Raw genomic sequence first — 12,093 nt, 5'->3', positions numbered from 1 at the left:
GTGAAGGAAAAAAAAAATACCACCCTACGTACGCTTCAGCAATGTATTGAGCTAATTAAAGGAAAATATTAGAAAACCCATGAAATGGGAAGGCTCAACAAGCTAACAGAAATGAAAATGGGTGAAATAAGACAACCTACGTCAAAGCCCTTTTTGTTGTTTTCACCAAATCAGGAATAGTACAACTAGACGTAAACTACTCGAAATCAATACTCCCTCCGGTTCATATTAATTGACTCTAATATGGATTATGGATGTATCTAGACACATTTTAGTTCTAGATACATCCATATTAAAGTCAATTAATATGAATCGGAGGAAGTACAAGTAACGTCTTAGTAGACTGAGCTCTATCCACTCCCAAATACAATTGCACGCCATGTACAAAAGGTGAACCTCCCTTCATCAATATTCTTATGCTGCACAAGTTGCAGCTGTCCATTCAATGATAAAAGATAAAGTACACTTGACATTGACAATCAACTAAAATGGAAATAACCTTTTATTACATGCTTATTTATGTCCATAATACACAGCGCCCAAACGGCAATCATGAGCGCAAAGCTCGTTATTAGCATCACACCGAAATAAGGGTGATGCCACTAGAGTTTTGTTGCCAACTCTCCACACAAAAAAATTCCTATCCTTCGTGTAAATCCACATCTAAAGAAAAATGATGCTGCGAGTCCCTTGCCTGAACAAGGTGCTGGAGTTTTATGATTTGTCCGTGACAAATAATGATTGTTCTGGCAACAAACGCCACCCCAACATTACAAAGGCTACAATAAATACACAAAGAGCTCACTCTTCTTCATCGCTGATCAGTGCGAACGAAAATGGCGCGAACTTGTAACCATCGCCCTCATAGAACTTGTTCTGGTACTCCACCCAATGGAGCCTCAAGGCATGAAGGAATGCGCTTAGGGTCTCCATAACAAGCAACACACCGACAGTGGCGAAGATGAAGATGACAACACCAATAGCGAGAATGATAACGTTGTTGTACCTAGAAGAATGCACAAAACATGATGAAGATGATGATAATGATGGCAATGACAATGATGAGAGAGACTTGCTTACCCCAACGTGAGGAGTAGTACTTTATCATAGAACACAGTGGACAACTCCGAGTGCGCAAGACTGCAGGGAAGATTATTAGTTGTAACGAGTGAGAGTGTATAAAGATTGGCTATTTAAGACTGAAATGGTTAAATTGTTCTTAATGTTCAGCAGTACCTGAGAGCCCAAAGACGAAGATATGAAGCGGTATTTGACACTGCACCAAGAACAAACTCAATTGTATGGATCAGCTGGTGAACAAAAATTTCACTGAACTCGAACTCTTCATGGTGGTTTGACTCTTCATGATGTACCCCCAGCTCTGCTACCACTGATTCATCTGCACCCTCAAGTGGGGTGTATTGGTGTCCTTGATGTCTCTGACAAATACAGAGCATTTCAGTACGTAGGTTAACTCTATCTGTAAAAACTGTAATAGAAATTATTAAAATCTATATACGTACTTTCTCGTGTTCCCACTTCAATAGAAATGGCTTTGGAATCAGCATCCATGGAACAGCTACCAGAGCAGTCACAAGCAAAACCTGCTGCACATACTTCTGGTGAGGAAACAGCTCATTCTCTCCCATATCATCCATGGGGCTGAGGAACATATATATCATAACATGGTACAGATCTGCTTTTGACCCTGTGCACCACTTGATGATGATAAGCATGGAGAGATAGCCAAATAGGCTGTTCAAGAAGAGCAGCTGGGGAATGAACTGGTGGCTGTTACAAAAGCGAACAGCAGTAAGCATAATTCAGGAGCAACACCACAAGCTACGGAAGGATCAACCGCTTCTTCACAGAAACTATAGACCCTCATCTCAAGTTAGAATATCATAGGCAAATAGACAGTAGGATAAACTTACATGATATTAACATTGTTCCTGAAGAATTTCGCATTAAAGTAACTCATCATAATTCCAAGGTTCATTTGTGAAACTCCAAGAAGAATTGACATTTTCATCTTCAGTGAGTTGAGAAACGGCAGCTCGCTGCGACTCCCATGCCACACAGGGTCCACGCCGAATGGGTATGTAGGCCTTACCATAATTAATCCTTCAGTAGTAGCATCACTAATAACCAAATAAAAAGGATGAGCAAAGAATGATACAATACATCTTTAGAACAATAAAATTGATGACCTTTCTTTTGCTTACCCACAAGAAGGATCACGGCATGCATAGGCAGATTTAGCAAAAAGCTCAAATGGAACTGAGAAAAATTCATTGTATATAAATCCTGTGTAGATTGAGAAAAGTGCCATCATCATAATGATATAGCGCCCTCCAAACATCATCTCCATTATATCCCCAAGTTTCTGTATTACAAATCAAACGTAAGAGTATAAGACAGAGCTTTACCACAGAACAATTAATGAAACTTTGGGACTTCCAAAATATAAATACTTGTGAATGACTCATGGGAATCAGTACTATATATATCAAAAGAATGAAGTCTAAAAAGGGTGGTAGATTTGTCATAATAACAATAATAGTGTAATATGCTCTTGGGAGCCAAAGTGGATTTCCAAGATAGGTACGTTTACCAAATTGTAAAAGACTAGTGATCAAACCTGTGAAGCAAATTTCTTCTCCCGAATTATCAGATAGAGTGTTGCAAGTAATAAGCAAATTCCATGACCCCAATCTCCAAACATGACAGCAAATAAGAAAGGAAACGTGACAACGGTAAATACGCCAGGATTTGCTTCTTGGTACTTGGCTACCCTGTACAAGACATAAGACAAAGTTAGCACTTACAGAACTTAAGATATTTGACCTGAACCGAAGTATCACGAAGACCCATTATTTATTTCTCCAGTCCATGCTTCTTTAATTCAAATGAAGTGAACTATTATGATTCCAGAAATGCAGAAACAAGCTGCAGAAATTTCTGTTACTAGGTAAAACACACTCTCCCCAAAAAACCAAAAGGTAAAACACACAATTTCCAATGGAAAATACCAACGCTTCTTTGACGAATGTGCATAAGATGATTTAAAGTGCTTAACACGACCACACAGAAAAATATATTTAGTGACAGAAAACACTTGACCAAGAGAGAGGAGTTGGAACAAAAGGCTTTGTTGTTGTTGTCCACGAGAGACAATAGCCCGAGGAATGTTTTTACTATCTATAGAATATAGAACAATAAAAGAGAGGGGATACGGGGAGTTTTTTAAAATCAATAAGAGCGACAAAGAAACTAAAAGATAGCAATACCAAGTATAGAATAGTCCGAAAGATTGTACTCTTGAGAACATACCCATATGCATCAACAATTTCCTGGAAGGCTGAAGTAAATTTGTTTGTCTGGAAATATGTTGGAGGAGATTCTTTTGTGTTAAGAACTTGAAAAATTGAGCCCACTTGGGATTTGCTCTCAAGAGTAGCACGCTGAAGCGCATCCTGAACCTGCAAAAGATATTATGTTGTAAATCATACGGCTAACAAAGAGAGACAGGAAAATCAGGGTGGCTGGCACATAAACATAATCCAGCATCAGCCTGGAAGTGAATTTTATTACCTGGCTAGTTGCAAAAACTGGACTCCAGCCTTCACCGACTAAGCATTTCTTTGTCACGTCAACACTCAACATGTTCAAAGTGTGGTAAATAGATTTTTCCTTCTTTGTCTGAAAGATTTGAGTGCTAATTAGCAATGAATAATGGAAATAAAAATAATATAACTCTGCCACACACCGCTAAATAACAACCAAACTACGTGCAACACTTTATCTTAAGAAATAGAGCTCATAAATGCAGGAACAAGCAATAGAGCTTACCACATGGTTCCAGTGCTCAAACTCCGATGCAATAGATTTAAGTATAGTGTTACGATGAGCCAATCCCATGTCGATCGTTGCCTTCAACTCCTTTATCTTTCCAGATACCTGTGTGGTACCAAGTAATACAGACCAGAGTTAGTACCAGTGTGCACATAATAATCGCATGGCAAGGCTCTCCTAATGCTAATGGCATCCACCTTACTATCGAAAGAGAATGAAATGACAGCAAATCTTTTTCAATAGTCACCAACAACAATAAGATTAGAAAGATCAAAATTAACTATAAATATTAGACTCATTCATTAAAAGAATCTTAATTTGAAACATGTTACACAAGTTCGCATCACAAAATAATGCAATAGAGACAGCACAGGAGGTTACAGAAGTTCATATCACATGCAAAACATGGCATCTCCTGCACAGAACTATTCTCAACTGCTGGCTTCCTCACTAGAAGTGCTACCTCGAGAGGTTCTCATAATTAACTATTTAAGCCACAATACGAACATATAAATTCTGATCAATTAGAAAGAATTTCAACATAGAACAACGGCACATATTTGCAAGTACTGACCTCCGCAATGGTATGCATTTGTTTAGCAAGGTCTTCCGGAAAAGGGTAACGGTTTGCACGAAAAGCGTCACATATCTTGAGAATTTTGGCTTTTGCTCTCTCCCCAGAGTAGAATACGACAAATGTATTTTTGGAAACCTGCATTATCATATAAAAGGCGTCAGATAAGTGTGTTTTCAACAATAGTAAGTGTAACTTTAGAACTAAACAGGCATTGGAAAGAAATTTAAAAAAAAAAAATCTATAAGCAACTCAACTGTAAGTAGCAATCATCATGGGGCACCAAATTGGTAATACACTACAAAATTGTGATTAGAAAAAACAGAATTGACTAGCATTCTAAACTTGCTTTTCCATTTTGTACAGATGAAGGAACAGTTATCTAGTGATCATTTAAAGAACGTACTTTTTTCATCGGTGCACAAACTCAAGGGAAAATAATATCAAAATATCAAGTTGTAACACCCAAAGGGATATAGGCTTTGCAAGTAACATTTAAAATATATGAGTGCTATAAAAAAAGTAATAGCAACCTTTTCTCCGGACTGCGGATCAGTGACAAGTTCATCAACGGACTCTTGTCTGAGCAATATGTTCCCCCTTGTAGCACGGAATAAGATACGTTCAAAAGCCATTGCCTTTTCCTTTGGCACAAGACCACTCAAAGAACCAAGTTTCACTTGTTTCGATGCATCTGTGAACACATCCTGTAAATAGAACCAACAATATATCAGGCAAAGAAAAAGAAGAAAAACAGGGTAAAGGAAGGATATTGTTGTTTCTGAAACGATATTTTACCTGCTCCAACAGAGGACTCTCCAGTGAAGTCTCGCCAGACTGATCTGCTCCCAATTCTGTCTGTTGTGCTGCAGCGCTTCTTTGAGCCGAATAGAAAAATTCACCAGCCTGAAAGTTAAAGAGAAACTTAGGAGAAACACTACATAAGATGAGAATGGGAAGTTGGATACAAGTTTCCCTACTCATATTTAAAGGGGTTGACATGACAGCACTGTCCACCCCCTTGCCAACCCAACATCCACGCACAAACATGATACTGGTAACAATTTATCTCTCAAGCCTCGCAAGTGAGGCGTGTCAAACATTGTTTCAGTATAGCGAAAAGATGCTGCTGGTGATTCAATTACTGCTAATGAGGCCTTACTATTTTAGAGCACAAACCAACATCTATGACAAATTTAACTTCATAAGCTAAGGCTTCAAGTAATTTTGAGCTCAGGTGACGATAGCACATATAGCAAATAGTTGTACAACTGATACTCATGTTGCAGCATATGCAAATGTGTGCAGGAAGAATAACTTTTAAGGTTAATTAGCAATACCTTTTGAAGAACAGTATTGTACTCCTGCAGCTCGTTGTAGGTGCGTTGTAACTTTTCATCGTTTGCATTAACTTCAATTAGTTCAGCTTCCAGTTCTCCGAGCTTTATCTGTTAAACTCGACAAGTGTTACAAAGGATAACCTCTAAGCTAATTATAATTGGTATATGGTGAGTATCTTGGTGATGTGCACACCTCCATGTCATCGAAATCCAGAGGAGTTTCGGTTGATTGCAGGGGAGAAGCTTGTATGCCAGCTTTGGACATCTGGTCCTTAAAGAACCTCAGTTTGCGAGCCATCTCACCAGTCCTTTTGATCTGCACAGGAAGTAAAGCAGGGCAGCAACGAAACGGTGAGAAATTACCGCATGAGACACATGAATAATATACTCTCGTGGGTAGGTTATAAAACTGACAGATATGCATGGCAATTGGGCAGAGTATTATTTACACAAACTGAAAACCTGCTATGATGACCTTTTAAAGCAAAGCATAGATTAAGATAAATGTGTCGACAAAAGTACCTGGGCAGCGAATGTCCGTTGAAACGGGCTCTTGTCTGCATTGAGCTGGAGAGAAGAAGAAAAAAAAGTGAGATTAACAGCGAAAGAGGATGCCAAAAAAAACAGCACAGGAAACAGTTCCTAAGCAGCGAAATACACCCGCAAGTTACATGATCTACTAATCAAATCAAGCGCAATTTCATCTTAATCGCGGGGTGGACAATTAATTCTCTACTACGAAATTGCGGAACTCTGCGGCTTACCTACCTACCAAGGCAATGCAAACCAACAGATTCCGTGGGTAAGTGTTAGACCAATTATCACGTGCGGCGACAGATCACGCGTTCCCGAAATTTGCAATGTCATCCGCAAATCGCGGCTGATTTCGAGAGAATCGCGAGCAGGCAACGATATCGACGAGCCAGGAGCTCAGATCGGCACATCGGGGCGGCCGGTGGCCAGATCCTCCGCCGATAGCGGCGAGACGGGTAAAATCGAATTGAGGGCGGGAGCGGGCAGGGTGGGGGGGGGGGGGGGCTTACGTCTTTGAACTGGATGAGGCCGAGGTCGCCGAGGTTGGAGACGGCGAGGTGCGCGGACTCGGTGGGGATGATGACCTGCAGGAGCTGCATCTCCTCGGACCGCATCAGATCCATCGGGGGCAGGCAGCCCCCTCCGCCGCTCGGCATGGCGGGCGACGGGTCGTCGTCCTCCTCCTCCTCTCCGGCGGGCGGGCGACTCGGGCGTCGATCGGTTTCGCGTCGTGCGGAGCAGGGAGGAGAGGAGAGGGGAGGAGGATGAGACAGGCGGGGTCCTGTCGACCATGTGCTATTATGCGGAGACGTGGCGTGGCTGGGCGGGGAGGAGGAGACGTGCCGGGCCCAGGTGTCAGAGGAGACGGAGGCTGGTTTGTGTTTTGATTTTGTTATTTCGGGAAACCAGTTTTTGTGCTGTGTGTGCTTGGAGGAAGAGTTCCTTCGCGATTTCTTTTTCAGATCAGAGCGAAGAAGGATCTGGGTTCCGCGGGGATGTAGGACTGTGGGGCTGGCAGGTGGGTCCGATTAACGTGTCCTGTCGGTAGTCATGAATCTGCGATCGGCCAGGGAGGATCGCACGCGGGAGGTGGATTGACTATAAACTCTTTTTATTTTTATTTTTGAAAACTTTAACTAGAACCAAGTCATAAGAGCAGGGCGTCTGCATAGCATAATCTATTTGGGGATGTTGTTCCCACACCTGTACCCCCACCGAGCACCATAAAAAGCTTCAAACTCTAGGAATTCGACCCCGATCGAAGCCCTTTGCATATGGATCCTTTCGGACGAGCCGACGCTTTTATGGGGCTCCAGAACATGCCGACGCTTTTTGGAGAGCGTCGGTGTGGGCATTTTCGCTCACTGGAAACCCAATAAAGTTGTTGCAAGCGCCGGTGAAGATGCTCTAAACACATGTTTTTAGAGTGCAGCCTCTCTTTTTTTTCAAAAGACAAGCAAATAAGTACATACACATCTAGCACTTTCACCATATCCATGTGAGCACTTTCAAAGTTCAAAACACTGATCCGCTGGATTTTCATATTGACAAAGTCACCACACACTTCTCACTGTCGACGGGAGAGTCACCTTCCACTGAAAAATATTCTACTTTTATGAGACACTGAAGTGTTAAACATGGAAGTCCAAGCCATAAACATATTTTCTAGAGGGTAGTCTCTGTTTTCGCAAAACAGTAGATATGTATACGCTTGGTGAGTGGACAAATGGAGGCCAACCTACATGTAGATCTTTATTTTTAAATATTTTTAAAAAAAGTTAAAAAAATCTGAAAAGATGGCTAAGTGTAGCTTGGCCTTCGTTTTGAGTTTCCGACATTGCTTTCCATTAAACCACTGTAGCCATTAAATCAAACCAAGATCTTGTGTTATGTCATGCTAATACAATACTACCATGTATGTGGTTATGGAGAGCGTGATTGGAAGTCAGGCCCAAATTTGGTGATTCTGAGATAACCCTATTAACAATAATGGTACTAGTATTTAAATCCAACTAGATGATACCCCGCGCGTTGCTGCGGAGACTTGTAAGATTTTTTTATAAAAAATCTAATGTTTAAGTTAGAATTCCATGAGAAATTCTCTTGAATTATACCGAAGGATACACAAATGGTGCAAACCCAAAAAGAGACTAATATAAAATTTATTGTTGGATTAGGTGGCAATGTTCACCATGGAGCTAAGAACGATATGAAATAGAGTGATAATATTGAAGCAAATAGCATAAGCTAAAATTTTATTTTTTCATGTCAACTGAGCCGGGACATTCTTGCAATGATTGCACGTTTGAGGAATTCTGTTACAAAAACATCTAAATGTCCCTCTGCAGAAAATTTCACTACAATGTAGTCATTTCTCTCTTCCCAAAGCTCACCTGCAGATCAGAAATGAAAACCTGAAGTGTTTGATCGATGCATTAGGTATTGTCAGGCAGTAAATAAAAAGTGTTTAAAGAATGGAAAAGGAACAACGCATACTTAATTCAAAATCTGAAATGGTTTGTAATGCTATACTTTTAAGATGGGAACTTGGCAAGGAAGAAAGTAATTCGTCAAGCAGTCTTGAATGCATGAGCTGGTCGTTTACATTGAAGTACCCAATCTGATCAAATGTTGCAAGGATTATGAATGACCTACATCAATCACATAGAAACAATCTTGAACTACATGCGTGGAAACAAAATTTTGTAAAACCATGATCCAAAGCGGCACATGGAATTAATTATTTGAAAATTTTGAGAACTGAAAATATAATAATAGAGGTGGGACATAATATTAAGAGAAAATGAGACGCAATTTATTGCTATAGTGATACTTTAATCTCTTCACTTCTCTGTTAATGATCAGCAGTTAGATGACAATAAATGGACTAACATCGTTGAAAGAGTCAACAAAGTTATTACTCAGAAAGTTCTATAATTAGTGATTCTGTCCGATTTAAAACAAGCTAAAATCACTATTAAACCTTCAAAGCTGCATGTAAGTTGCCCAGGTAATTTTCACAATGCGCCTGGCAACATCTGTGTTTTTTAATTTTTCCCAAAAAAATCATGGCCGATGCTGCCCTAGATGGTCGGCCGGTATCGCGCGATATGGCTATCCTAAACCTTTGACTACAGTGCATACATCAGGTAATTTTCCAGCACTAAGCAACGCCTTGGAGTTGGTGATATACCTTACGTTCAGGTAGAGGGCAAATGAGGAATGCACTGCTAATATGTGATCGGACACCTCATCTGTTGAGATGGCAGATCTAAAAACTTGCCAGCACTGCACCAGAATATTAGTATTGGTCTTCACCTCGGTCTCCGCTCCTTTCTGTCTTTCTATCTTTGCTTGTTCAAATAAATAGTTCCATCCAAAAACCATCAGGCAGCTGCTTGAGGCAAGAGAGAATGTACCTACAACAACAATGAAATAATCAGGTCATTTCCGATGACGATGATCCAATCATATCTGGGGGACTTCAGTGAGCAACATACAGAGGCAAGAGAGAACGTATCTACAACAACAATGAAATAATCAGTCATTTCGGATAACAATTATCCAACCAAATTGGGGGACTTCAGTGAGCAACAGATGGGAGTCCAATTCGCAATGACAATCCAACCAAATCAATGGAAGGCAAAACGTCGAGCAGCTTTCGACAGCAACCTAGTAGATTGATAAACATCAGTGAGGTGGATTGAAAAGAAAGATAGAAGCAGAACCTGGAGCGGGCAACTACCAGAATGGAGACCGGGATAGATATGAACGCCAGCCGACGTGCAAGCTGGATGTCCATGGCAACATGTGGAGGTTTTTATACAGGGACGCGGCGCCCGCTCAGTTCAACCTAGAAGTTTCATGTGTATCTGCACGGAAATCATGGCTTTTGAATGCTTGACATCATGGGACGGTTTCTGGAGGGCATGGGTCGCAGCGGAAGGATTTACGGCAATTGAAAGCTTAGGTTACGGCCGCGGTGAAGAACTCCATCATAGAACACGAACAGTCGAACAGACAGGGGGAAGGACGAGCGAGTGCAGCGTTGACTCGACGAAGAAGGGCGAGAGAGCGCAGCGGCGCGTCTAACCCATATACGGGGCTCTCCTGCAGCCCAATTTGGGACAGCTAGGCTACGTACGGAGTGGGAAAGAGCGACACCCAGCCCATGGAAAAAATCGGGAGTGGGGAAAGAGCGACCAGAAAACCACCCGCGGAAGGTAGAACAGCGTGTATGCAAATTAGCGATGACGTGGAAGCACGGGAGAGCTGCAAAATGAGATAGTGGGGGTCAGCTATTTAGATAGAAAAGATATATCAATCTCTATACATTTTTTAAACATTGCCTCGAGCAGAGCCCGGCTTTAAATCAATAAAGCCAAATCCAAACAAGGTACAACAACAGACACATAATGAGGATGGAGGGATGCCCCATCAGTCCCGGATACAAGAAACTAAAACAAAACAAGGGCACTCTCGGGGGGAAGACCCCGGGTAGGGCAATGGACGAGGAGCAGCCGGCTGGAGGCTGGCCGGCTCGCGGCAAAGGCCGGCTGAGGAGCAGCCGGCTGGAGCCGTGGCCGGCTGGCTCTAAGTCCTTGTCGGCCTGGCAACGGCCGTCTGCGCTGTGGCTGGGCCGGCTTCTACAAGCCATATCCGACTGGGTTCTTACACTCCTGACCGACTCGAGGCTGGCGAGTCTTGCACGAGAAAGAACTGGGTAGGTGGTCCGGGTTCAAAGGTCCACGCTGACCTCATCTCCCGTAAAGTAAGGGGCATTGTGGAGCAACAGTGCCACGCGCCGGACAGGCCATCGTGGCGCACGCCGTCCGTACCGGCTACAGGACATGATGGCGACAGGGACTCTTCCTCTCCATACCGCTGACCCAGGCAGGCGGATGGGACAGGCCATGAGGCCTCAACGGCTCCTGATGTCAACGCCTCGGGAAGGAGCGGAAGCCGAAGCCGGCCAAGCCGGCCAATAGGTCATAGGGACTTCTATGTAAAGTGCCAGCACCTATATAAGCTGCACTACCCCCTCGTGTGGGGGACGATCGATCACTTCTTACTTCACTCTAGTCTTAGCGCCGCCCTGTGAGAGAGACCTTCGTCTACCTTAGCCTCCCAGGGCAAGCCGGATACAGCTCTAGGAGCATCATTGTACTGTGTTATCACCATATACACTCATAGCAGGAGTAGAGGTGTTACCTCCATCGGAGGGCCTCGAACCTGGGTACGTTGCCGTGTCACTCGTACCCATACCCGCATCCGGATACCGCCGTGAGACCATCTAGGAACCACCTTCTTTAGCCATCCTATGAAATATGCCGTGACGATACCACGACATTTGGCGCCCACCGTGGGGTCTTCAGCGTCCTCGGCCGGTGTCTTCATCCGGACGGGCCTCACCACCACCACCGGCGAGCGAGCCGCTTCAGGCTTGATCTGGAGATTCGGCTCCCTCGACTGCGTCAGCGACAACGTTGGCTGCTTTGCCGACCGGCCCTTCCCTGCCGACGGCAGCGTCATCTCCTTCGGCGGCCACGACGTCTACGTCGCCACCGTCGCACCGCCGCGCTACCCGCGGTAGGTGCTGCGCTGTGCAAGCCCTCCCCCAGGAGCCGGCGCCAGCAACACCCTCGCTAGCCCCTGCGTCGTGCAAGTCATGATGGCTGGCGAGGAGCTCCCCACCAAGTCCACTCGCGTTCGCGGCCCCAACCTCGAGCGCAACGTCGACCCCCACGCATCCGGCTCGGGCCCAAAGGAGCCCGCGCCACCATCCCGGCT

At 43.6% G+C, this 12,093-nt stretch overlaps 1 protein-coding gene and 1 long non-coding RNA gene across 2 annotated transcripts; both read right to left on the bottom strand.

Moving 5' to 3' along the window:
• Positions 1-484: 484 nt before the first annotated feature.
• On the bottom strand, positions 485-7,087 carry LOC127296429 (V-type proton ATPase subunit a3). The gene is made up of 17 exons (XM_051326500.2): positions 6,813-7,087; positions 6,292-6,336; positions 5,963-6,085; positions 5,770-5,877; positions 5,228-5,335; positions 4,963-5,136; positions 4,430-4,567; positions 3,853-3,960; positions 3,595-3,702; positions 3,334-3,482; positions 2,642-2,795; positions 2,226-2,386; positions 1,935-2,141; positions 1,524-1,791; positions 1,237-1,439; positions 1,081-1,140; positions 485-1,006 (listed from the first exon to the last, which is right to left on the bottom strand). Exons 1-17 carry the CDS (start codon positions 6,957-6,959, stop codon positions 802-804), a joined length of 2,466 nt encoding a protein of 821 aa, XP_051182460.1. The 5' UTR covers positions 6,960-7,087; the 3' UTR covers positions 485-801.
• Positions 7,088-8,531: 1,444 nt separating this feature from the next.
• Positions 8,532-10,486, bottom strand: LOC139839298 (uncharacterized). Its single transcript, XR_011756904.1, has 3 exons — positions 10,049-10,486; positions 9,497-9,975; positions 8,532-8,696 (listed from the first exon to the last, which is right to left on the bottom strand). It is a non-coding gene; the product is annotated as an uncharacterized lncRNA (long non-coding RNA).
• Between the last annotated feature and the right edge of the window lie 1,607 nt (positions 10,487-12,093).

Source organism: Lolium perenne, chromosome 4 (assembly GCF_019359855.2).
Source record: "Lolium perenne isolate Kyuss_39 chromosome 4, Kyuss_2.0, whole genome shotgun sequence".
Lineage (NCBI taxonomy): Eukaryota > Viridiplantae > Streptophyta > Magnoliopsida > Poales > Poaceae > Lolium > Lolium perenne.
The sequence above is the reverse complement of the archived record's forward strand: the minus strand, read 5'-3'. Positions and strand labels throughout refer to the sequence as shown.

Bases quoted from the DNA above. Each gene is read 5' to 3' on its own strand.
- LOC127296429 (XM_051326500.2), bottom strand. From the start codon at position 6,959: ATGCCGAGCGGCGGAGGGGGCTGCCTGCCCCCGATGGATCTGATGCGG. The intron at 2,142-2,225 runs GTAAGCAAAAGA...TTTGGTTATTAG, and splicing joins TGCCGTGATCCTTCTTGTGG to TGATGCTACTACTGAAGGAT. The intron at 1,007-1,080 runs GTAAGCAAGTCT...GCATTCTTCTAG, and splicing joins GTACTACTCCTCACGTTGGG to GTACAACAACGTTATCATTC.